The following is a 24,545-nucleotide window of genomic DNA, read 5'->3' on the forward strand; positions in this document are numbered from 1 at the left end:
TTCTATTAAAAGCAGGCTCTAGAGTAACCAATCTACTATAAAGTTAATAATTAACGCGCTTTCTTCCTGCGTTAATATAGTACTAATATAACTTCCTCCCCATAGCGGATTATGCCAATTAAAGTCGCCTATAATTACCACCTCGGTATATAGGTCGCGCAATAGTTTACCCTAGATTAGACTATTAATTATCTCCAGCCTACTAGAGAGCTCCTTTAGGTTCTCTTTCTTAGTTCTCCTTAAATATCTATCTAGAATATATACCGATATAATTATAAGTCTCCTTTAGCCGACATGCGCCACTACCACCATAATATCTGCTAAATCTACCTATAGCTATATAGCTACTAGCTCTTTAGACGCCTAGATACATAACCTAACTAGGGGATACTATTACTGCCTACCTATTAGGCAGGTAGTTATATATTATCTAGTAGTGCTAGTAATATAGTAGAGTTTAATATACCTGCTTATCTAGGCCTCTACCCCAGTTTTCCAGTGGCTTCGTTATATCTCTTAAACACCTTATATACCTTCTACGGTTAAAGCCTAGCTAAAACCTCTCTCGCCTATATAACTTCTGTTTACTCCTTAAGTATATTTTACCGGCGTGCCGTTCTAGCGAAAGGTTCCGTCTGTTAATGTATTAATACGCGCATCCGTTCTCTTAAGCTATATAGTAGTCTCTTTAGCTAGGACGTAATCCTACTTACCTACTAGGTGTACTAGGGGTTAGAGCCTAGTTAAGAGGTAAGGTCCCTAGAGCTAGCAGTAGCTACTATACACTACGCCCCGCGGGAGGCTAGTAGTAGTATAGGGGCGTAATACCCTATACTACTACTAGTTCCCGTTTTGCGTTACCTATAAGAGTCTCCTTATAATAGGCCGACCGTGTCTTATAGGAGGGGGCTATAGACTAGGTCCCGTGCCAGGCAACCTACTCCCCCCTCTCCTACTAACTAAGCTTATGTCCCCCCTTTCTATAAGCTGGCCTATATCTCTAACTGTTAAGTCCTTATCTAACTGGCCTGTGTTTCCCCTATAGCCTCCCCATATATATATGCATTAGGTTATATGCACCACGCCTATTAAGACCCTCCTGTGAGTCACCTTTTGACGCTATAGGGCCGTCGAAGCTGGCCTGTGTTTCCGCTGCCTAGAGCTTTGCCCGTGTTTCCACCTCGTTAAGCCATCTGGTCGCTGTCGCGTCGCCATTACGTCGCTAACGCGTCGCTGTCGCTATCGCTGTCGCTGTCCAGGTCGCGCGCACTACGCCTATTAAGACCCTCTTTTAAGTCTCCTAGATGTACCGGATAAGCTCTTATAGAGGGGCCTTAATGAGTTCTCTAGGCAGGGCCTTAATAAGTTCTTCGCGGTGGCCTTAGAGCCTTAACAAGTTTCGTATAAGGTATTTACGACGCGTTAACCTTAACAAGTTCTTAATAAAAGAGGTTCCCTACGCCCTCACCGCGTTCCTTTACGATCTTAGAGCTAGTATAAGCCTAAGGGTGTCCTGTTATACGCCTAGGACGCGTTTATATCAACTAGCTAGATGATAAGGCCAGTTTCGGGCCTAGCTGTGAGCCAGGTAGTCGTATATTGGGTAGTTTTTGTATCCCAGTTTCCCTTAATAGGCCTCCCTAGGTAGTAGAGCGAGAGCCTCAAGCAAAGGCAGTAAGGCTCCTAGTGATGTTGAGGGCAATATATTGTACGCGTCACAGGCCCAACACTACAGAGCCGCAACGACAGCGCTGCACGCGCTGCAACGGCTTTCTACCATCGCCTCTATACTTAGCTATTAAAAGGAACAATTTCCTAATAATGTTTCTACCTGCGGCAACGTGAACGCGTGCAGTAGGGCTTCGCAGGCACGTTAGTATACGTATATATATATATATATATATATTCTATTATAGCCATATACTATTTAGGGTATAGGCCGTTACAGAGCGCTAACTAAATACTTCCTACTATTAATATATATGCTCTAGTTTAGAAGCTAATTATAAGAACTATATATCTATTACCTAACACTATACTTAACTAAGGAAAAAATAAAGGAAAGTAATATATTACTATTAGAAGAAAGTTAGAGTTTAGAGGCGAGCCTAGGTAAGTAGTTTTTAACGCCTTATATTTATAGGGCTATTTTAGCGTTATACGCTTCTTAATTGGTAACGCACTAGTAGAGGCATATATAGAGGAGGCTCGCGGTATATTCGGTTAGATAATTAGAGGAGGGATTTTTAAGAGTCTTTACTTATTAACGTTGGCTTCTATACTCTTTATATCTTATACGCTTAAGTGTAAACGTCCGGTTTCTTTTATAAATTTAATTATAGCTTTAACTACGCTAATGTCTGGCTTCTAGCGCTTAATTAGGCCGTTAATATTCTTACCTCCTTCTTATCTACGTAAGTAGCCTTCTAATGCATATAATAGATCCCCAAATTAATCTCTATACTACTCTCTTAGTTTAAACCTCTGCTATATCTACCTCCTATAAATCCACCTGCCGCAACCATACGGTTTGTGGCAATTTGCCGCAAACCGCAACAACGAGCCCTAAAAAAAATTTCCTAATATAAATACTAACTACCCCTAAAGGTCTACCAATACGTTATCTACTAAGCTGCTATATATTTAAAATTATAAATTATAATCTATTATATAGTTTTATTAACTAGTTTTATAAAATAAGACTTATTTTTAGTAGTTATAGAAGCATTTTTATATAATTTTAAATATTTTACTTAGCCTAAAGCTCTACTATCTATAACTCTGCCCCCACGTTATATAATAGCCTACCACGCTTTAAATCTATAGAGTAGTATCTATTCTATAGTTTTATATACTTGCTTTATTAAATAAGACTTGGTTTTAGTTGCTGTAGATGCGTTTTTGTAAAGCGAGCGTATGCGGGCGGGAGGCTCGCTCAATCTTGATTTTCGCAGCACTTTCGCAAAAGGTAGTAGGCTTATCTAAACTCCCCTATTTCGGAGGCGATTTATAATTCTCTTGTCCCATTCGCCGTGGAGGTCTCGACTCAATTTATAGTATTCCAACTGTACCCTCGTGCATACATTTAGGTACCTAAGAGAAGTATAATGATCCTCCATACATTTGAGGTTAAAGTACTTCAGATCCTCCCCCAAAGTCCGCATGGCGTGGCAAGAACTGACCAAACGGCCCTTCGCGCGTCGGCCTTAATCGGATGCCCATGGTATAACACATAGCAGAGAGGGTGGTATATTCAGTCTGATCTTACATCCACATCCGCACCCAGCAGAAATGCTAGCCCGCAACAAAAATGCCGCCCAAACTAATATCCGCTCGCACGTAAAAAGAAAACGCCCAAACGCAACCCATGAAACCCATGAAACCCATGAAACCCACACCGTCCAGTCTCTAGGAAAGAAAAGAAAAGCAAACCAATACTCGCACAACTGAACCCTCACCTCAAACGCCTCTTCATGACCACTTTGTGAGCACCACCAACAACATCACCTCAAAACCAATAACTCGCCCCACTCCGACTAACATCGAACACGCACCCAAGCCCCTTCCCCTGCTCCGCCAACATCCTCTCATGCTCCTCCAGCTCCCGGAGAATATTCTCCCCAACCAGCGGCCCATCAGCCAACGTATCCTTCACATGCATAACCACAACCTTAAGCCCCTTAAGCGGCGGTTCCGCCCCAGCACCCGCCAACCCCACCCTCGCACGCTCTACACCACTCCCCAGACCCAGGGCGTCCGGCAGGATCGAATAACCCGCGGTAGGTGTGGCCGCTCCCGTCGCCGTGGCCGTCGTGCGTGGCGACGCCGCCCAGTCCGCCATCGGCGCATCGTCCTGGCTCCCAACACGCTCCATCGCAACGCCGGCACTGAAAACCCTCCCGCGGCTCGCGCGCCGCCGCTCCTCGATGCCGCTCCCACCACCGCCCCCACTGCTGCCATCCCCGATACCCAACAAGCCATTACTCGCGCGCTTCCGCTTCCGGCCCTTTCGGCCCTCCTCGCGCTCGCGCTCCAGCTCGCGCCTTGCCTCGCGCACCATCTCCGCCAGGCTCTGCAGCTCGGCGACGAGGTGGCGCGGCGCGAGGTGGCCGTACAGCACGGCGTCGCCCTGCGAGTTATCGTAGCTGCACTCGATGAAGACGCCGGCGAGGATGCCCGCGGCGATCTTGGGCGCCGCCTCGGCCCACACAAGCGCGGTGCGCGGCGACAGCGAGACCGAGTCCGGCTCGACGTCGCCGAAGACGAGGATCTCGCGCGCCGCGCTCGCGTGCGAGGAGGTGGGCGATTCGGCCCGGATGAAGTACGCCGTGCTGTCGATGACGCACTGGTCGTGCGGCGCGACGGCCATGCGCTGCGCGTCCGCGTTGCTGCCGGAGAAGAGCGGCGTCCCTGGCTGCGACGGGAGCGAGAAGGATAGCGAGCGGCCCTCGAGGCCGTCGCCTGGGACGGGTGTGATGCCCATGCCGGCGCTGCTGTGATGGTGGTGGGAGTGGGTTGGGGCGTGGGACAGGCCGGGCGTGGTGGCGGGCTCGGGGAGGTTCGCGTTGCTGCCGCGGTGGACGTGGCCAGGCCCGCGCATGCAGTGGCCGTGGGAGACTTTGAAGCCCTTGACGCCGAGACCGTCGCATACTTCTATGTAGCCGCGGCCGTGGCCTTCGCCCAGCGCGATGTTGCCGCCTTCGGCGAGCCGCTGGAATGTCACGAGCCCGACGCCGCCGTCTTCGTCGGTCAGGTTGGGCCAGATGATGTTGTTGAAGAGGTGCGTTTTGATGGAATTGACAGTGAAAGGGAGAGCTGCGAGGCGCTTCGGCCGGGAAGTGTTGTGAAAGGCGGCGGTGTTGATGACGAAGCCTGAGACGTGGTCGAGATGCGGGTGCGTGATGAGGTAGGTGGAGATGTGCTCGCGGACAACGTGTAATGCATTGGCGCGCGCACAAGCATGTGGGAAAGGGAGTCCAGCAAATGGGCCAGTTCTTAAGGTCGTAATCGTGGGCGAAGACGTTCCCGAAGAGGACTCTACCTCATCTGAATCCTCGTCTTCGGAAGTTGAGACACCTGCAGTCCTTGGGCTTTGGGGATTGTTGTCGCCGTTCCCATGGTTGGCGTGAAGGGAAGCTGCTTGGTCGGATCCAGAATTACGCGGGAAGTCCTTCTCGAGAATGCGGGTAATGGCTGCGAGATGGGAACCAGCATCGACAGCCAAGACTGAGTTCTTTGCCCATCTTGTTGCTGTTGAGCGAACGAGGAATCCCGTTACGTTATCTTCGCTGGGGCCTCCTCCAGAGCCCTACATGTATTGTTAGATCGGATCTTATTTAAGGACTGGAAGCGTTCATGAAGTTCAGAACATAATGAACCAGGAGGGCCCAGACGCCCAATCTGGCAGTATTTCCAGCCACACGGAGAGCAACCACGTATATAGAGATATATGAAAACAGACACAAACAGTAAATTCCGCACAAAGACGATACCGAACCAAAGAAGTGACCAAGACAACAAGCACAGCAGGAAACAGTCACTCACCAAGCATATCACCTGGATGGCAGGCCCAACCGCCGCATGAGATGCACGACGAGCCTGTCCCGGGACTCCATCGCTGTCTTTCATGAAGACAGCTTCAGCCGACAGCACGCTCTGACGACCGGCCCCCACGGAATCCTGAACTCTTCGCCGCGCGTGCGCTGAGCAAGCCAACAGCCAACAATAGCACCGCCTCTTTCCCCACTGGCTCTCAAGAGAAGCGGCAAGGTGAGACAAAGACCGTCTCGCGGCACCACGAACGGCAACTGAATCAGACCAGACCGGCTCAAACGGTGTCTCCTCGCGGGCCACCAGACAAACACCCGGGAAACCAGCGATAAGTGGGCAAGGCGGGCTGCACTCAGCGACTCGCTCCGAGACCAACTCAGTCTTGTTGTCTCGTTTCCCCCCCCGGGCAGGGCCCTGGAGTCGCGCCTTAAAGCCCCTCCCCGTAGGAACCGCTGGCTGCCGTGAGACGCTGGTCGTCTGTCCGGCTGTCACATGCAACACACACAGGGCGGGTGCTCCTGCACTGACGGGGTGGAGCTGCTGCTGGATGCGGGAAGCTGCTGGGCCCAAAAAAGATCGAGGGCTATGAGCGCTAGAGAATGCACGTAGCCGGCTTTGCTCGAAACCTTGCCACAGACGATGAGCAGAGCAAGAGAGGCACGCGCGCGGGGAGGGAGAGAGGATACTGGCAGGGAAGGGAGTTTGACTGACTGCTCAGATATCGTCGACCGCAGCCTTACCGGGTGGGTAGGCAACGAACTCAGCAGCGCCGCAAAAGCGTTGAGAGGGTGAAAGGCTAGGCGAGGCAGGTTGGTTGTCTCTGGGCCTTCGCAGCAGCGACTATGCCGGGCCAGGTCTTCTCGGAAGCTTGCTCTCGGAGGATTTGGTGTTTCGGTCTTCCTGCCAGGCGCAAGGTTTTGTCGCAGAGAGTCAAAAAGAAAGAAGAGAGAAAGGACGTTGAAGGCTTGTCCTGCTCAGGTCGCGGGCCCGGCCAATCACGATGCCCGTCGAGCGCCCGGTCTCTAAACGCCCTTCCTAAATGCGGTAGCAGGGCACGCTACGAAACTTGGGGGCGCAGAGCTGAAAGCTTAGCCGCTGTGCGCGTTCTAGACAATCGTGTCGAAGCTCAGGCAGGGCTGACAGCAAGTTTCGACGTTTGACCCTGTGTGTTCTAAAGGCGATGACTTTTGTGCGGGTTTTAAGACGCTCTTCAACTCCTAGCCTATTGTGTAACTGTATCTCCCCTTGTAATCTGGTTTCGAAGCTCTTCAGCGCTGGTCTAACCGTTGGCTACCTTAGCCTACAAGTAGTTATAACCGACACGGGCAGGTCGGACTTTAATGACCAGGGAACCCGCACGTCACGCCTGCATGCACAGCCTTAGGATGCTGGAAAGACCTACCAATTACGAGGAGACGTGCATGAACCGTCTGTTTTCCCCGCATCTTCTAACGTTCCAGCAGCTTCCAGAACACATGTAAAATCACTACTTGTCTCATTCGCTGTGTCGATTTTGCTTGTCTATTCTCATGCCGCCCCGCACGGCTAATAAGCTTTTCGTCTATCTAGCGAAGCTTTTAAGCTACAAGCCTATTATCCCATCATCCGCAGATCCATCAGGTTCATAACGCGTTTCATCCATCAAAAAGTACAATAATGTGTACCAACATCCTGCCTTGCTTAAGCAGAAGAAAACCGCCTTCATACAAGTCCTCTACTTGAAGACCTTGCCGTCTGCCCATTCGTACGTCTTACCGTTAACCTCAATAGGCTTGTCCCATGCCCACATATCATCGACAAACTCCTTATCCTCGGCCTTGGTGGGGTCGAGCCTGGTGAACTCGTAGCTCTCATAATCAGGAGCGACATCGAAGGCTGGAAGTGCCTCCTGACCGCGGATGACGAAAGCACCACGAACAACAGAATCATTGGTCACGCCATACACCGACGCTGCGCCGAAGATGTACTTGCGGCTGGCCTCAAGACGGGCGAAGAAACCGCCTGTTAAGCTAATTAGTCCTGCGGTTACCGGTCGGAAAAATTTACAACAACTCACCAATCAAGTTGGACGTCATGAAGGTCATCGTCAACTCATCGTTGTACTTATAATCGACCCTCCAGATTGAGTACTCCTCGAAATTGCACTTCTCCCAGAACCAAGGAAGCGCGACGGGGCGAGTATCCTCATTCGAGTACTTGCGCTTCCAGTCGTCCAGCACGAAGGCAGCGCGCGGGAGAAGGTCGAGAGGGTGCTTGGGCTTAGGAGCAGGCTTATCCTCTTCCTCTTCCTCGTCGGCCTCTTCCTTTGGCTTTGGCTTTGGCTTGGGTGCCTCCTTCTTAGGTTGCTCCTTCTTGGGAGCTTGTTCCTTCTTCGGTGGCATGTTCTTCATGGCCTCGTCAATGAACTTGAGTGGGCCGACAACAGCTGAATAGATTGGCTGGTTGTAGATGGTCTCATACCAACGAACGACATTGGGGTTCTCAGCCCGCCATGCCTTGTCGAAGAAGAACTCGAAACCCCTTGCGATAATTCCGGCAGTGAAGATGTCAGCGAGGGTCAACCTGTCACCAACTAGGTAGGTGTGGACAAGGAGATGCTCCTCGAGAGTGTGCACAGCCTTAAGGGCTGCCTTTTGAGAGTCCTCGACGTTCTTCTTGTTGTAGGGGTCACGGCCGAGAATCGGACGGTACCAGCCACCGAGGGAGAGGAGAACCTCAGAGTTGGCATACGACATCCATCGCAAGATGGAAGCATAGTCCTGCTTGGTCTTGCCCAGAAGGGTGGTCTTCTCGTTCTGCGAAGTCACTATTTTAAGGTTAGCATCCGGATCACAGCAATTGATTCGGGCTAAACGGAATGCGCAAGTCGTGTATATCAGAGTGTGAATATCTCAACAGGTTAATTTCAGACAGGGATAACTGAATGATAAAATTTCTCATCATATAAAGCGTGGGCGGGTAAGCATGGTAGGAAGTATATGGGAGACATACAGTAGACTGCGATGGCAATGCACTCGGAAAGAACATAGCCATCTGCGCCCTCGAAGGTTGGGATTTTCCCAAGCTTGTTAAGCTTCAGGTATTCCGTGGAGACACCCTTAGCTGGCTCCGTCAGGACAAGCTCAATGTCGAGCTTGTTCTCCTTGGCCACAGCGAGGATGGCTGTGGTGCGTGGGTTGCCCTGGGCAAAGCTTGATGTTAGACTCATCGCGGGGTTGGGAGTGGCATGTCGCTCACCTTAAAGCTGTAAAGCTTTCCGAAAGACATTGTTGCGTTTCTTCAAACTCTAAACAGTAGTTCTTAGGGTGTGAGAACAATTCTCACTAAACGAGGTTAGGAGTCAAGTTGAGAAGAGGAGAAGTTGCCTGGAGACGAGGCGGAGTGTGGGAAATATTTTCGATTTTACACCAATCGCTTGGCGCTTAGTCACTCAGAGCCGCATTGACTTTGGTGTCAAACGACGAAAGTTAAAGTCTCCAGCAAATTCATCAACGACAGCTGTAGCGGCATTTCACGCTCCAATCGGCGGCATCATGAAGGGAGGAGAGCTCTCGAGGAGTTTCAGGAGTGCCATAACCTCGCTCGGAGGCCTCTCGAGATCGCAGACCAACCCAAGGATACGACTCGCCAGAAGGTCAGTTTATCCTGTAACATCGACTTCTTTCTCCACCACCTCTACTAGGCGCTCCGAACTTGTTAGCCAACCCTCTGGGGCCTCAATTGCAGCGCCACCTATCAACTTTGACGAAGAGCCATCACAATCCGATGACAGCGTTTTGAGAAAACTGCGTGTCGTCCCTGCATCACCCTCATACTTTAGCGCAAAACCTGATTTCACCGATAATTTCATCCACCTCCAATCCCTCGTTCGAAAATATGCAACTCTTCCAGTGGTACCGCCAGGTCACGCACCAAGAGTAGCATGGAAGACGGTGGCACAATTCAGATTAGTCGTGAATGAGCCGATCAAATCAGCCAAATATCACAGGATTATTGAGCTACTGCATCGATTAAATCACATCCATCCGGAATTGATGCCAACAGAAGTCACGGAGGTATTGGAGAAGTACAGAAGGGATATCAATCCGCACGACAACAAAGCAAAACCTGGTGTTATAGATGAGTTTGGAAGATCCAAGGGCCTAGGACGGAGGAAGACCTCATCAGCAATTGCCTGGTTAGTAGAGGGTGAAGGTGAGGTGTTGATTAACGGCAAGACTTTGTCGCAGATGTTCGGAAGACTGCACGATAGGGAGAGTGCCGTCTGGGCGCTGAAAGCGACGCAGCGGTTGGACAAGTACAACGTGTGGGCATTGGTGAAAGGAGGAGGAGTGACGGGTCAGGCCGAAGCCCTGACGTTGGCAGTCGCGAAAGCGCTTTTGGTGCATGAACCATTACTGAAGCCTGCATTACGAAGAGGTAAGTCAGCGAAAAGCAATCATCACACTTTTTCTCAGTTCGGTGGTGTCATTGGCTGGGCGTGGTCGTGGAAGCCGTGCGTCAATTTTCAGCTGAAGAAAGGGAATCCCTCCTTCTGAAGCGGGAAGTGTTTGCGGAGCCGCAGAGCATCACCCCACGCCCGCATATGCACGCCACAGCGAATGTGCCGCAAGACATATTGAAAGCTAATCAAACTTCCCCAAACAGCTGGCTGCGTTACCCGTGATCCTAGGAAGGTGGAAAGAAAGAAGCCTGGGCATATCAAAGCGCGCAAGATGCCTACGTGGGTGAAGCGTTGAGGTTACATACAATCTCCTATACATCGCCTGTATATATTATTGCCTAAACTAGCAACGGTTTTGGAATGCTGGATTTTATTATCAGGACTGTTTTAGATGCTCCGCAACTGTTTGAGGTATATCAAAAAGACTTATGAGGTAGATGCCGGAGCCTATTACTGCCGAGGGTGACTGTGCACTCGTACAATATGTAGCCCGATGCCTCGGTAGGGCCCTTGGAAGACACAGTTTGCAACCCGAGGCAATGGTCCTTGTGATGGAACGGTGCTTCTCTCACACCCGACGTACTCGGCGTACAAGTATTGCCGATGAAGTTCTCCTATCTGACCCGGGGGAAAATCGGCCATGAAACAAGTTCCGTCGAGGTTTACGAGTGAGGCGCAAGCTTGTTAGCTCTTGCAAATTCCACCAGCCAGCCATACCTTCAAGGACCTATTAGAAGTTTTGCACTACCGAAGGAGGATCGCGGCAGGAGCCTTCACAGAGGTCTACATAGTTCAGAATACAGATCAATTTCCGCTGCATGCACCGCCTTGTGCGCCGAGGTGGCGGGCTGAGAGAATTGATAATTTCACACCAAGGTCAGCCGGGCAGTTGAACCGGCTGACGTGCACAGCTGTTGTTCGAATACCTGCACGAACTGCCTGCGGATATCGCGGATAGTTGAATTTGCAGTCAAAATAGGGTATGAGGTCGTGATGAGCGTATCAGATCGGCGTTGAGAGACAAACAAGAACGTCATAGTCGAATCATTTTAAGACACGCTCAAATCCAAGTTGGAAGCGTCGTAGAATCAATAAGTCACGTCCAAGCTCAGCCCCAACGGCTAAAGCCAGGGGACTGTATGCTCGAACGTTGCATTTCGCTGCAAGGAGCATAACGGCCAGCCATGCTGCATTGCGATGGTGCCTGATCGGCGCTGGCGCGAACTCAAAATTAGGGCTAAAGGTACGAGTCAAGAAATTGGAGCAGCCCTTTTAGAGCGCCCGGTCAGATCTCCGGCGGGCGTGGGTTTGGTTGATTAGAGGGGCCGATTCGAATCATGTGCCAGAAAAGCCATAGGCGTAGGCGCCGCAATTTCCCATGGAAACGCTAGAAGGACTTGTCGAACGAAATGAAACATTCTCGAAGGCGACGAGAGCTGGTGGGTGCTCTCTCCTGTAATCTCGCCTAGCCTGGATATATCGGGATGATGTGCGAAGGCCGCTTGGCGATCAACGGCGATCGTGATGACGGCTTTGGTGTTTGGACATCGCGGAGGCTAATTTTAACGACGCATCGTTGCATTCAGGCCGGCATCTCACGATGGGCAGGTAGTCGAGGAAGCCCATGCTCTGCCACGCGAAGACAACACCTTCAACGGTCGGAATTAAGGTATCATGGTTGTTCGAGGAGCGAAGCTTGTGAACCATAGTGGTGCGCGTCAAGTGGTGATAGAGCACCCAACGCGGCCGGCTGCAAGAGGCTTGGTGGCAGCGGTGCAGCGGTGCAGCAGCGTCGGATGGCGCCTGGCTGCAGGCATGGCTCCGACTCGCCCAGAGTCGCAGGAGGCCGTGTATCACAAAGCTGTCTCTCCATATCCGACGCTGCGTGTCGCGCAAAGGTAGTTTGCAATATGCAGAGGTTGCGGGCTTTGAGAATCGAAGTTTCGGCTCAGGCAGCGCGAAAGTTTGTGCCGGGGCTGCAGGCGACTCCAGTCAAGGCCCTCGCCCTACCCATAGCGATCATCAGCAAAGGCGTGCGAGGGTGAGGCTGGAGGTGGCAAAGTGATGATCTGCCAGATAAGCTAGCCGTGTTGTCGTAAAGCGGGCTTCGCGCAAACCCCTGCCTCCCGCATAAAGGAGATGAGCAAAAGTCCCTCTCACAGCTGTGGCCGACCGAAATTGCCCCTTGACGCACTGAGCAGACACAGGTAAGGCCCCTCACGCTCCAATTGATGCTGCGCAGGCTGGGCCTCCGTTTGATGATTTGACTCTGATTTGGCTTGATTTGACTTGGACGAGAAACGAATCAGGCCCCCGCGCCTTGAGGAGGCCTGATGTCACCTCCACATTACGAAACACACATCCGGCAGCAGGAGCGGCTGCTGCCCCGCGCTGTTCCTGCGCTATTGCTTGCCCATTGCGTCTGCTGTTACTGCTGGTGCTGGCAATGATACTGGTAATAGTGCTGTTCCTGCTGCTGCTGCTGCAAGTGGAGATGGCACGGTAGGATTTAACCACCGCACGCGTTCAAGGTCGACATGGTGGACATGGTGGACATGGCGGACACGGCATGCGGTCAGGTGGGTGCGCAGACGACGAGCCATGGCGGCCGTTTATCGCAGGGAACTTCAGGGCATTCATGGCAGCCAAGAACAGCCCTTGGCACAGGGAAGGGGAGGGGTCAGTCGTGCTCATCGTGCCGGTCTGGACCATGGCAGAGCAATGCCGGTGACTGGAGCATCAGCATCGGGACCGCGGGAGAGACGCGTCTGATCGGGCAGCATGGGCAGCATTGGTGGCAGCATTGGTAGCAGTAGCGGGATCTGGTGCATCTAGTGCATCTGGTGCATCTAGTGGGCATCTGGACGCGCTCTGCAGCGGCCACAGCGGCGGTGGCAGAAAAATGACAGACGCTGGTGAGGATTGGGGCATTGGGTTACGTGGGCAGCACGATGGCTGATGGCTGCTGATGGCTGCTGCTGGGCTGCTGGGCTACTGGGCTGCTGGCCTGAGCTTGCTGCTCTTACTGAGTGCCCTGCAGGCCATCTGTAGATCCTGTAACGCGACTAGCACCGTCTCATGTTAGCCCACGCCCCGCGTATATCGGACTGTTTTCTTAGGTACGAGCACCATCGTAATCGTTCTTCTCTTTGTCTCTTCGCACGCCGCCAAAGCCACTTCCCTATCGTCATCCGAACCACGGCGTGCTCCCCCTTCCGCTACTGCCCAGGCTGCCAGTGCCCCTCCCAAGTCCCCAACCCGCATCTATTTCAGGCCCTACCTGAGCGGTGGCGCCGGCATACCCAGAGCCAGCACTCGACGTGCGCTCAAGGTGTGCTCAAGCTTGTGTCATCCTTCTTTCAGTCCGCCCATGGCCATGCCGATGTGGCTGCTCCACCACCCCTTTCACTTCACCTTTTTGCCCACATCTTCACCAACCTTCACTGCCCCCGAGCTTTACTACCCTCCCCCGTCCCTCACCCCAGCCCTAGGACTTGCTCCGAGCCGGGCAGCCCTCTCTGCTTCGGAAGCCACTCGCCAGAGCTAGCAGCTTTAGTCGTGCCTCACCCCGACCTTTTTGTCTCTCGCTGCGGCGCATTGTTCTTCGGCCAATGGGACTCTTTCCACGGCTTCTACCAGGTGCGTCCTCCAGAGGCTGCTCAGGGCCTCAATCTGGCCTTCTAGTGTGCCCAGCGCGCGCGGGCTTACAAATATATAGCAGGATTGTTGCACGCCTGTCTTTAGTCGACACGCGAACGCTTCACCACTGCTGCTGACACTGCTGCGCGGGCTGTTCTGCGCGCTGCGGGACGAGAATCATTGTTGCCGGAATCATCATTGATTTAGGCTTGTAAGGGCTTGTAAGCTGCCGGCTGTCCCTGCCCAGGTGCTGCTGCTGGCGCTGGGAGAGGCGCGCCACTCTGTTTTCTTGCGGGATCATCCTTCAGGCCGGGTGCATTCGCGTGGCCTTTGGCCTTCTCGTTTCCGATTTGGCCTTGCAAGGTCTCCCATCTCTGTTTGTTTCGTAGGCCTGTCGAACATCACCTTCTGCCACCTTCTATACATTCCAGGATTCTCCCCGCTCTTTTCACAAGCTTTTGTTCCTTTTTCACTCGCCTGCCTACGTGTCTCGCCCGACCCACACAAAAGCCCTGCTCAGTGTTGAATTATCAGTGGTGGTGGACTTTCTATTCCTGGTTTCCCTCGAGCCTCTTCCTACCTGAACCTCGTCGCAGCCGTTCGAGGATACCCTTTGCACCAATCAGCGCGTGAGTGAGGCTGCTACGCCATCATCCAACGGCTCTCAGCCGAGAAGGCTCGATTAGCCCTCGATTGGGATGCGCCGAGGCTTTGTTTATATTATCTCTCTTCCCAAAATCAAGAGCCTGATGTGAGTCTTGCTCTCCTCTTTCCATCTCTTCACCTCTGCAGCTCTGCAGCTCTGACGAATCCCTGCTCTTAAAGTTTGTAATTCTCAATTTCTTCGACCCCATCATCTTGCCCCACCACACATCCACCTTTCTCTTTCGACTCCACCAAGAACGCGATACAAGCCGAAAAGCTGGCATTCTACGCGACCCCACCTCTCTCGCCACTGGCGTATCGGACGGCCCTCGATCCGCCCTTCACGCTTCCTGTCAAGGGCCGGTCGACTGGGATGGAAAACAATGACCCTCGGCAAAGGCAGAACAACCCACCAGGTTATGCGGGCCAGCAAGGGCTCATCCAGACTCCAACGCAATATCCAGCCGTCAGCGGGTCTGACCGCTACAGACAGACGCCCCTAACAGCACAGTCACCCACCTCAGCACCCTCATCGAGCAGTCGCGCGAATCCCCAAGGTTATGGTTACGCCTACGGAGAAAGTACACAGTTTGTTGGGTCGGCAATACAGCCGGGCGCGTTGCCGTATCCGCAAGAGTACGCCCAAGACCAGCAGCGCACTCCGCAACAATATTCTCAGTATGGCCAAAATATAATGTACAATGTGCCTTCACAGCAGCCAGCGGCTCCACAGTCACCTTATGAGTCTGTGCAACCGTACCAACCGCGGCAGTCCGCAGCAATAGAGGTGCTGTCGACCCAATTTGGCGTTCCACAACAATATTACGTAGCAGGCGAGGGCGGACCGACTAGCGCGCCTACAACCGCAATGGCTACGCAGAATGTACCCTCCCAATATCCACCGCTAGGATATACAACGCAGCAGAGTTCCGTTGGACGAGAAACGATTGCGCCGGCCTACACCGCTGGAATGAACGACTCCAATCAGGGCAGCTCTCAAGGAGCTTTTCCCCAGTCAAACAACGCGCAGGGAGGATCCGAGTTCGACACTGCGTACAGCCAATATCAAACGGAGCTGAAGAGGACGTTTCAGCATGTACGAGACGGGCGACTGAGCGAGGCTGGAATATCACTCCTGACCATTTCCGGTTGGCTACTTGGCAATGCGGAAGCTCTGGGTAAGCGCCCCTTTACAGCGCAGTTATGGGCGAGCAGCTGAATTGACTATAGGTCTAGTTCGAGACGACGAAGCCATGCATTCCGAGCGACTAAAACTCTGGGATGAATTCAACACCTGCTGGCTGGCTACTCTACAAAGACAGAAAGAAATGACGCAAGAGGTGCTCAACTCGGGTCAGAGAGCACAAGCGCCTCAAAGTTTAATAGAGTACAACTCCCTGGAAGACATGGGTAAAGAAATAGTGCGCTTATGTGATATCATGGAGAAACATGGGTTGGTTGACTACCAAATGGGTGTTTGGGAGGAGGAGATTGTCGCAAGTCAGTACTAGCAATTAGGTTTCCACGCCTATGTCCTCTAACTTTTCTCTAGTGCTGACTACATGCCTCGACCTCCTTGAAGAGCTTCCTGGTTCAGCAGCAACTTCTCAGCCAGTACCCTCGCCACCAACCTCGCGGCGGCGATAATAGTCTTCCCAATATTCGGGATTTGAAATGTGGCTTGAAATGGTGGCAATTTGGGTTGGCTATCTTTAGTGCGCCAACACTACCCTTTCAAAGTTGCACGCGACAAGGACATTTTTACAAGGCGCACTATCCTCCCTCGGCAACTTTTGTGACTCGTATTACGACCTGCATGGACCTTTCCTAAATTTGTCTGTACTCTACTCAGCATACCCTCGAAATTTCTTTTGTTATTTTGGGCTACACTTTTTCCGGCCATCCCCGGGACGATTGTGACGGGAAGCAGACCTTGCATCGCTTTTCCTTGCTGGCATCGAGTTAGTTTTTTTTCCCTTAGTTGCATCTAGTCGCGCGAAGATTTCCAACGAGTTCACTTTTTTCCACGGGTCAATAGATGGGGCAGGCAAAAAAAGTCAGGGGCATTAGGGTGTTCAGGGTGTGTATTTGGTGTAGTGTATGAATACCGGGTGGGCATTATACAAGGCTTGGCGCGTTCGGCTAGAGGATTTTGGGATAGCCTTTTTGTTTTGCGATCGAGGCTTCCCCTTCCTCCGGGCTAATCTACTGGTGCTGGGTCATCGGCCGAGCTTCGGAGGGCGTATTTAGGTTAGGTTTGGGGAGTTGTGAGAGTGGTGGGCTGAAGCGGCTAGGCTCTTTTTTCTTTCCGCACGTCAGGCACCCACGGCGGACGCATGCAGCATGGATGAGTGTGGAGAGGTAGCGTCGCCAGCTAGCGTCGAGGAGCAAGGGGCACGAGACGGGGAAGGGCGAGGCACGCCGGGTAGTGGTCACCGCGGCACAGCCTTTTTCAGACAATTGCAGACAAACTTGTTTAAGGGGCCTCTAGAGTATTGTAGAATCCAGAGAGTAAACTTACTATTTTTTAAACCTATTCTCAGCGTTGTTTAAAAGTCCTAACGTAAGTGATGGGGTTATGAAGGTGTCCCTAGTTATGAAGGTTTGCGGGTTTTGCAAACAAATTTTGTCTGTGCGCTTGTTTTGATGTGCGAAACCTTCATAACTAGGGACACCTTCATAACCCCATCACTTACGTTACAATTTCTAAGTATTGTATAAAAGGCGTCTACAGATAGTCACAGGCAGCGATCACATGACCCAGTCCTATGGGATTGTAGATTTGGGCGGCAACCAAATGCGGTTCAGATCTACTTGGACCGCTGAGTCTTCCTTTTCCGGTAGTTTTCTGTACAGGATCCGCGACGCTCCATTGGGCGATTGGGCCGCAATATGGGCCAGATGTACCCAGGTAGCAACAGGAAAAGTCCCATGTCCCCATCACATGAGCAGTTCAATGCCCAGCTAGCTCATGCGCTATCACGGCGTAAGCAATTTGTGGTTGTGCTATCTGGTGCGTCTGGTGCCCAATGGGTGGGAACTCGGAGGGAAATGGAGACTTGGGCGCTTGGCAGCCCCACGAAGCGGTGGGATTTACCGACAAAGCGATCGTGGCATTCTTGGTCCCAAAAAGAGGTCTGCGCCACGTCACTAAAATTGCCTTCTGGAGAATACCGCGAGGCGCGGGGCGTTCTCGCGCTGCAGAGTGAATGGATGGGTTGCAAAAGAAGCAATACCACGACCATGGCCATGGGATGTGATGAGATGGCGGGCCCGTCGATCATCACATCTTTGCAGTGTGGAGCTGAATCTGCCCTCCTTCCCGCCACGTCCGATAGGCGCGCCATCCGAAGCCCCAATATCAATCCGAGGCTTCGACCTTCTCAAATACGAGGTGCTTCCGATTTCGCCATTCAAGGCTGACAACAAAAGCCCAGCTGAGATCCCAACCGCCACCGCCCCCCCTATAACCGCCTCCCCCAAAGTCCAGGCTATCAATCCACCAATCCTGTCCTAATCCTGCAACGGGGAGACGACCGGAGAGACGCAAACTCCACCGCCATCGTCCCGAACGCCTCTCCTCTCGTCTCCGCCGACATGGGTTTTCCACCAACTGTTGGAGTCGCATTCGTCTTTTCATTGCTTTTATTGCCTTTCAGCTTGCCACAAGACTCACGTCCTCACAGCAGTATTATGGCCAAGGATCTGATTATCTAGTCACATCTATTCATTTCTCGTTAATTTTTTCCCGACCACCAGTACGGAGTGCTCCCAGCTGCAGGAACCCGAGGCATAAACCCACCAACACCAAGCCCCCGTTCGAAGATTACGATATTAACCACCAATATGACAAGGATAGCAAGGGGATAGCATCGATAGAGCGCGCGAGCCCTAGAAAAAAAAGAGGAAGGAAAAAGGAAAAAAACCAGCCAGGGGAAGGAACGAGAGGACCGAAGCCCACAACGGCAGCAAACTCCGGGCTCCTTCGAGAAAATCGTCGGGGGCCATGAGAAGGAAAAATAGTGTAGGCAGTTACGATTGCAGATCGCAAAAGTGACCTGGTACCGATGATAGCATTGCTTATCGCCGCGCGAACGCGCGCCCGCTGGGATTTCGTTCCTTTCTGCAACTCGCTCGCTCAGCACAAGGCGAGCAGCAGGGCGGTCTGCCTGCTTGCCTATCCGCCGGACAAACCACGACACGGCTGCGCGCACGGCTGGTGCAGCCTCGTCATCGTGAAGGTTTTGCGATACTTTTTTTCCTAAAAAAAAAAACTCTGTGTTTTTTACGAGGGGGAGGGAGCTTGGTTCTGGTTGTCCGTCGCGGCAGGGCGGACGAGCGAGGGTCGCCCCGTCTTGTCTCCGCCCTGTTATCTCAATCGGAGGGGGGACCCACGTGCGTACTACCCCTGAATTCTCTGCGAAGCTTACTACCAAACGTCACTACCTTTTCTACGTCTAATTACTCTTAAAAGCTCTTAAACTTCTCTATCTACTCTACGTGGTAGCTATACTATATAAAAAGTTAGATAGGTAGTTTTAAAATCCACGAAGATGCGGTTTAGAATTTAACTTCCTTGCAACGTCAAAATGGGCCTTCAAGTTATCGATAAGAACTAACCAATTAGATTAACTGAATTCGTACCCGTGCTCAGAAATATGGTGGTCCCAATTGTCAATACAGAGAGGTTCGAATTTGGGCAACGGTAGGGCTTAGAAAGGGCTGTTTTCGCAGTCTCATTTAGGGGAACGTTGCATTGAGTCTTCCGAACAAGGTCTATATCAATTCTAGCACGATTGGAAGGCATGGTGGTAGTGTAATTGATGATTGAATTCTATATAGATACACGCGTTGATATGAAAACGGTGTTCCCGCACGGACCGCTTACTCTGAGGACCCTGACGTTGCAAGGGATAACAATATATTTTATACCTTAATATAATAGATATAAGGCTAAATATATATAGAGAGAGATATAATTACTCGAATCTATTATATTAATAACTATTATTATAACTATTATAGTTAGGCCGTAGTTTATAAAAAGGGATAAAAATTAAATTTTAATAACATTTAGTTACCACAAACTCTAAGACGCTTTGCTGTAGAATTCGAGGGGGAGCAGTACGCACGTGCTCCCCCCCATTCTGCTACGAAGGGTCTGATTTAGAGATAACCGCCCCGCCGCTTTTCCAGGTCCCATGGCGGTGGGCCTGGTCGCGCCTTTCCAGCAGCCGCAATCGCGGCCGTCATGCAGCTCCCTGCTCTCTTTTTCATGCCGACGGCGGGCGCTGCAAGCTGCGGAGGGCATTCCACCGACCCTGGCGCTGGCGCGAGGGATGGAGATGCTGGTAGTGGTACATGAACATGGGAGGGTTTGGTCCGGTGTGGGTGTAGGGCAAGGCATGGTGAGTAGAGAAGCGTTGGGTAGGTACGGTTGAGTTAGAAACCCGTCAGCATCCAGCATCGCTGTCAGAGGAACCCCTATTTTCTTAATCTTCACTGAGCGAGGGGATACGCGTCCTGTACGTCGTCGGCTGTTTGGTTTCACTGTTCATGCGACGGCAGCGCTGGATGGGGGTGACGCGGTTGTGCAATGCTGCTTGCTACCTAGCCTGGGGGTCTGGCATGAACGAAAGAGAGCACGAGTCGTGCGGTGCGGTGCGCAACGAGTTTGGGGTCGAGAGGGTCGCCTATCGATGTCGTACATGTGGTGTTTCGGAATCACGATTTCCTAATCAAGTGAGTGGCCAGGCTTGCTTTACCTCAGCAAGCTCATTACCTCAGCAAGCTCAGACCACATATTCAGAATAATTTTATATCCGCTCCACGTAAAATCGAAAATGTGGTCTGAGGGACATATCAACGTCCCCTAAGAACTTCGACCTTTTCTATGGTGTTCCCTATATTCGTGGTTGAACCACTTAACCACAACGGCTTAAAATACTACTAAAAGTTCATCGATCAGAGAGACGACCTAATATTTTATAAATATCGGGTCTAAATTAGCCCACAACTGCCCAAAGTTAAGATCATTTTCGCTATAAAAAAAATCCGTTATTAGGAATCCCGATATTACCTATAATATAGTAATAAGTATATATATAAAAGCTAAAAATCTATCGCTAATAGATCTAGCTCTTGCGATTATTTTAAGCCTATATGCAGCCCTAGACCTTATATGGGTGGCTTTATTAACTTTGTTAAAGATTATATATATCCCTATACAAATTTAGGTAACGGACATTACAAGGGACGTCACAATAAATGCTGCAACGGATATTGCAATGGGTGTATATATAAGGCCCAAAAGTTCATCAATTATAGAGCCGGTTCTTACGATTATTTTAAGCCTATATGCAGCTCTAGACCTTATGTAGATGGCTTTAACAATTTCGTTAAGGAAGGTAACTGCTCTATATATAAATAAGTCGGAATAAGGAGGACTACTCTTTACTAAAGTCCTATAAACCAATCTCCTTATTAAACTGCCTAGGAAAGACCCTAGAGAAGATCTTCGCTACTAGATTAGGATATCTAATTAGTACTACTAGCTTACTTTAAGACTCGCAACTAGGAGGAAGAAGATAGCGGTCTATAATAGACGCAGTCCTATTACTCCTAAACAATATCCAATCTAAAAATAGTAGGAAAAAAGCCAGACAAAGGATAGCTACTACGCTATTTTTAGACGTAAAAGGGGCCTTTAACTATATCTCTAAAAACTAGCTTCTATCTATCTATGAAGAACTAGGACTACCTATAGCGTTTATATAATAGGTAACTACCTTCCTTAGCAGTAGAAAGCTATAGCTTTCCTTTAATAGGCAAATATAAGAAAAAGTATAACTAGAATGTCACGGAACCCCACCATAGGGGCCTCCATAGGAGAGCCCCGTGCTCTTATATATACCTCGCGTATAGCTTATGTTAGCTACGCGTAGGTATATTACCTCCTTACGCCCTCGACCCTTACGATTAATCGCGTAACGTCTTGTAGACTCCTTAAATATATACGCTCTATAGCCACTGCCCTTATTCTATAACATTACGTTGCGCCTTTTTACTACTAACGCTTAGCCTATAACTAATTCTACGTCTTTATAATACTATAGGCGCTACTAAAAGTAGTATATCTATAAATTACCTTACTTTATACTCCTAAGGAACCTATAATAGTAAGACAATATTCTTTACTAGCTACTATATTAAACCTAAAGAATAATCTAATACCTATACTTAACCTATAACGCCAATTAATCCTAGGAGAATTTAATTTATTAGCCTTAACCCCTAAGGAGATAGACACTAATAATATCTTATCTTTTATTAACTATATAACTATAGACAAGCAAATAAAAGGGCTACTACCTATTAAAATCGAAATATAAGACGCTGAGACGTTTATAAAAATAGTAGCATAAGACCTTAATAAATACTACCGCCTTTTATAAAACTACTACCTAAAGCTTATATAAGCTGAGATGCGTATTACCTAAGATTGTAATATTATCTAAGACCTATAAGCTTATAAGGCGCTCGCCGATAATATATATTAAGAAACTAAAGATAACCTCCGCGTGTCTAAACGCAACGTCTAATAATTAAAGAAAAATAAGATTATACTAATTGCTATAGTTACTAAAAAAGAAGATATAATTAAATACCTATAATCTTAACTTAATAAGTATATTTATAATAACGCTAGACACCTCTTTACTATATATAACGCCACCTAAGTCTTTATACCCCTGGTAACTTTACCTACTTAATACTTAATAGAGGGTTAGCGCTAAGCAGCTTTACCTAATAGAAACCCCTATTAAAGTAGCGATAATAAAAGCTATAATAATTGGACCTAAACTACCACTATAGGATTTAACGTATGCTATCCTAATTCCCTAGTCTTTTAAGGAAACCATAAGGAATATAGCTACTAGAAGAATTTTTTTTTTAATCCATTGTATTATACTACGTACAATACTGCGCATGCAGCCTCTAGGCTATGGCGCTATAGTCCTATATACATAAATCCTTCTAAGGCAGCTTAACATGCACTAGTAACTAAGTGAACACTCCGGCCTGGTTTTAAAATGCTAGGGGAGCTCTAGCTACTGGTGTTTTTTTCACTCTGGTATTTTGCTCACTAATATTTAGTTTCGTACCAAGGAAATTCGCACTAAGGAAATCCTGGCTCTTTTATCTATTTTTGCCGTATTCTGCTATTCCTAGAGTAGAAAAAGCGCTCTAAAAGGTGGATTATAAGACTGTTTTGCGTATAAGAACTAAAGGCGCACATAGTTTGCCAGCTTGAAGACAACTACTAGTTATTCCTATACGACTTTTTATCCTATACCCTATTTCTTCTCCTTACTAAAGAAAAGGGGCTACTAGAAGATATAAATCCGCGAAAAACTAACTTAAAGCGCCTACCTTTTTCCTATAGAAGATATTAAGATTAGCTATATTATCGGGTAAATAAAGGGTATACTATTTAATAGACTCTTCGCCTAATAGGAGACTAGTAGCCCCTAAAAGTAGTAGTTTTACTAAGAAGTCCTTAACGATCTTAACCTAATATACCGCGACTATAACCTACTAGCCACTAACTAAGCTAAACTATATACCCTAAAGATAAGCCCTACTAAATTATTTAATAAGTTCTATATTAAATTCTAGGAATATACTAGAGCCCTTACCTAAGACAATACTAAAAACTAAAAGGATCTCCTTAAAAAAGTTACTTATCGCCTTAATTACGCAGCCGCTAGCTGTTACAGCACTGGCAGAACTTGGCAGAACTACCCACCGGCAAGTTGCCACAGATTGCCGCATATTGCGGTCACGTGACGCGAAGATTGTATATAGCTTCGAGCGGCGCTCCCCTTCTTCTCCTTTCCTTTCTTTAGCTTTAGATTCTCGTTTATAGACAATCCAATCATATAGGCTTGCGCGACCCTTTTGCCGTGCTTATGTCTTAATTAACTAAATCGCTAACATTATCTAAAGCTTACTCTACTCTTTCTTCCTAAGAAGGAACTTAAATATATCTACGAGAACACAGAATAGGACCCTAAGGACATTACCAGAACTATAAAGACAGGACCTAAAAGAAAAGAATAGAACCCTAAGGAAAGGACCTATAAGACACGCACAGACCAGAACCCCTAAAGAAATTACCTAAAATTACCTAATACCCCTACCACTATGCCATAAACCACAATAGTAGGTAAAGCAGCTATAGGACCCTTAAATACTTTAGACAAAGAAACAATTAACGTTTTAACCCCCTAGGCGGAGCTTACGGCTGCTAATACTAAAATTAAACGATTACGAGAGCTGCTTAAAGCTAGAGATACCCCTATATCTAATAATAAGTTATTATTAGACAACTAAAGACTTACTATAGTCCTTTAGGCCCTATCCTAGCGCCTTAGTAGATCTACTAAGGCCTATATAGCACCGAAGCGGTCAGCAAAGGTCGCGGACCCCCTACTACTTATAGACAAAACCAACCCTATATTTAACAATTAAAAGCTTTAATTATAAAACAAGCTTAAAGTTAATATAGACTACTTCCCTAACGCCTGAGCCAGAATGGCCTATATCTTTAGCCGTACTAGCGAAGACACCCAGACGCATTTACGCCCGCGATACACTAAAGACTTAGCAGACCCCTTTATCTCTAAAGAAGAAATAATTAAACACTTATCTTCTATTTATAAAGACCCTTTTAAAGTATAAAACGCCCACCTTAGCTATAAAAGCCTAAATATAAAAACAACGGAGACCTTTTCGGCCTTCTAAACCCACTTTCTATACCTAGCCGGATAGGCCCAGATCCCCCAAAAAGACCTACTACCAGACCTCTTTAATAAGCTTACCCTAAACCTATAGCGGGCCGTATTATTAGCTTATACTACGGCACAGACGTTAAAGGAACTTATAAACTATTGCCTAGCTATTAACTAAGGCCTCTATTAAATTAAGGCACGCGCTAACTAGCTAAAAACTAAAAACCTTATAAACTAGGCCGCAAGTACTGCGAATACGGCCTGTAGTGCCCTAGCACAATCGGTAACTCCTATAGCTAACCTAGCAGCTAGCCGCGCAGCTACCCCTACTATAGGCCCGGTGTATACCCGGCCTATATATAGCGACCCCTATATATAGGCCCTTAGCAATTAAGGAGCTTACTTCTTATACGGTTAAATAGGCTACCCTATAAGGAACTACCTAATAAAGGTAAAGATAAATAAGGTCTTAT

General features: G+C 49.1%; 4 protein-coding genes across 4 annotated transcripts; 3 read left to right on the forward strand and 1 right to left on the reverse strand.

Annotated features, from left to right (window-relative positions):
* Positions 1 to 3,352: 3,352 nt before the first annotated feature.
* On the reverse strand, positions 3,353 to 8,912 carry K441DRAFT_705359 (EF1G-domain-containing protein). Its single transcript, XM_067653591.1, has 5 exons — positions 8,788 to 8,912; positions 8,542 to 8,731; positions 7,607 to 8,356; positions 7,277 to 7,551; positions 3,353 to 5,308 (listed from the first exon to the last, which is right to left on the reverse strand). The coding sequence occupies exons 1-5, from the start codon at positions 8,815 to 8,817 to the stop codon at positions 3,509 to 3,511; spliced, it is 3,045 nt and encodes a 1,014-aa protein (XP_067504345.1). The 5' UTR covers positions 8,818 to 8,912; the 3' UTR covers positions 3,353 to 3,508.
* Positions 8,913 to 9,083: 171 nt separating this feature from the next.
* On the forward strand, positions 9,084 to 10,289 carry K441DRAFT_559225 (mitochondrial 37S ribosomal protein uS9m; the record flags this gene model as incomplete). Its single annotated transcript, XM_067643444.1, has 2 exons — positions 9,084 to 9,969; positions 10,198 to 10,289. 2 exons carry the CDS (start codon positions 9,084 to 9,086, stop codon positions 10,287 to 10,289), a joined length of 978 nt encoding a protein of 325 aa, XP_067504346.1.
* A 3,917-nt stretch (positions 10,290 to 14,206) lies between these two features.
* On the forward strand, positions 14,207 to 15,965 carry K441DRAFT_89848 (uncharacterized protein). Its single transcript, XM_067654522.1, has 4 exons — positions 14,207 to 14,384; positions 14,459 to 15,456; positions 15,515 to 15,778; positions 15,831 to 15,965. Exons 2-4 carry the CDS (start codon positions 14,652 to 14,654, stop codon positions 15,923 to 15,925), a joined length of 1,164 nt encoding a protein of 387 aa, XP_067504347.1. The 5' UTR covers positions 14,207 to 14,384; positions 14,459 to 14,651; the 3' UTR covers positions 15,926 to 15,965.
* Positions 15,966 to 17,170: 1,205 nt separating this feature from the next.
* Positions 17,171 to 17,701, forward strand: K441DRAFT_677107 (uncharacterized protein; the record flags this gene model as incomplete). The annotated part of the gene is made up of 1 exon (XM_067651032.1): positions 17,171 to 17,701. The coding sequence occupies one exon, from the start codon at positions 17,171 to 17,173 to the stop codon at positions 17,699 to 17,701; it is 531 nt and encodes a 176-aa protein (XP_067504348.1).
* Between the last annotated feature and the right edge of the window lie 6,844 nt (positions 17,702 to 24,545).

Source organism: Cenococcum geophilum (assembly GCF_001692895.1).
Source record: "Cenococcum geophilum 1.58 unplaced genomic scaffold K441scaffold_19, whole genome shotgun sequence".
In the NCBI taxonomy this organism is placed as follows: domain Eukaryota; kingdom Fungi; phylum Ascomycota; class Dothideomycetes; order Gloniales; family Gloniaceae; genus Cenococcum; species Cenococcum geophilum.

Coding starts and splice junctions, on each gene's coding strand:
- K441DRAFT_705359 (XM_067653591.1), bottom strand. CDS start 8,817: ATGTCTTTCGGAAAGCTTTACAGCTTTAAG. Junction 8,357..8,541: donor CATTGCCATCGCAGTCTACT/GTATGTCTCCCA, acceptor ACCTTAAAATAG/TGACTTCGCAGAACGAGAAG. Junction 5,309..7,276: donor ACGAATGGGCAGACGGCAAG/GTCTTCAAGTAG, acceptor CAATACATGTAG/GGCTCTGGAGGAGGCCCCAG.
- K441DRAFT_89848 (XM_067654522.1), top strand. CDS start 14,652: ATGGAAAACAATGACCCTCGGCAAAGGCAGAACAACCCACCAGGTTAT. Junction 15,457..15,514: donor TGGCAATGCGGAAGCTCTGG/GTAAGCGCCCCT, acceptor CTATAGGTCTAG/TTCGAGACGACGAAGCCATG. Junction 15,779..15,830: donor GGAGGAGGAGATTGTCGCAA/GTCAGTACTAGC, acceptor ACTTTTCTCTAG/TGCTGACTACATGCCTCGAC.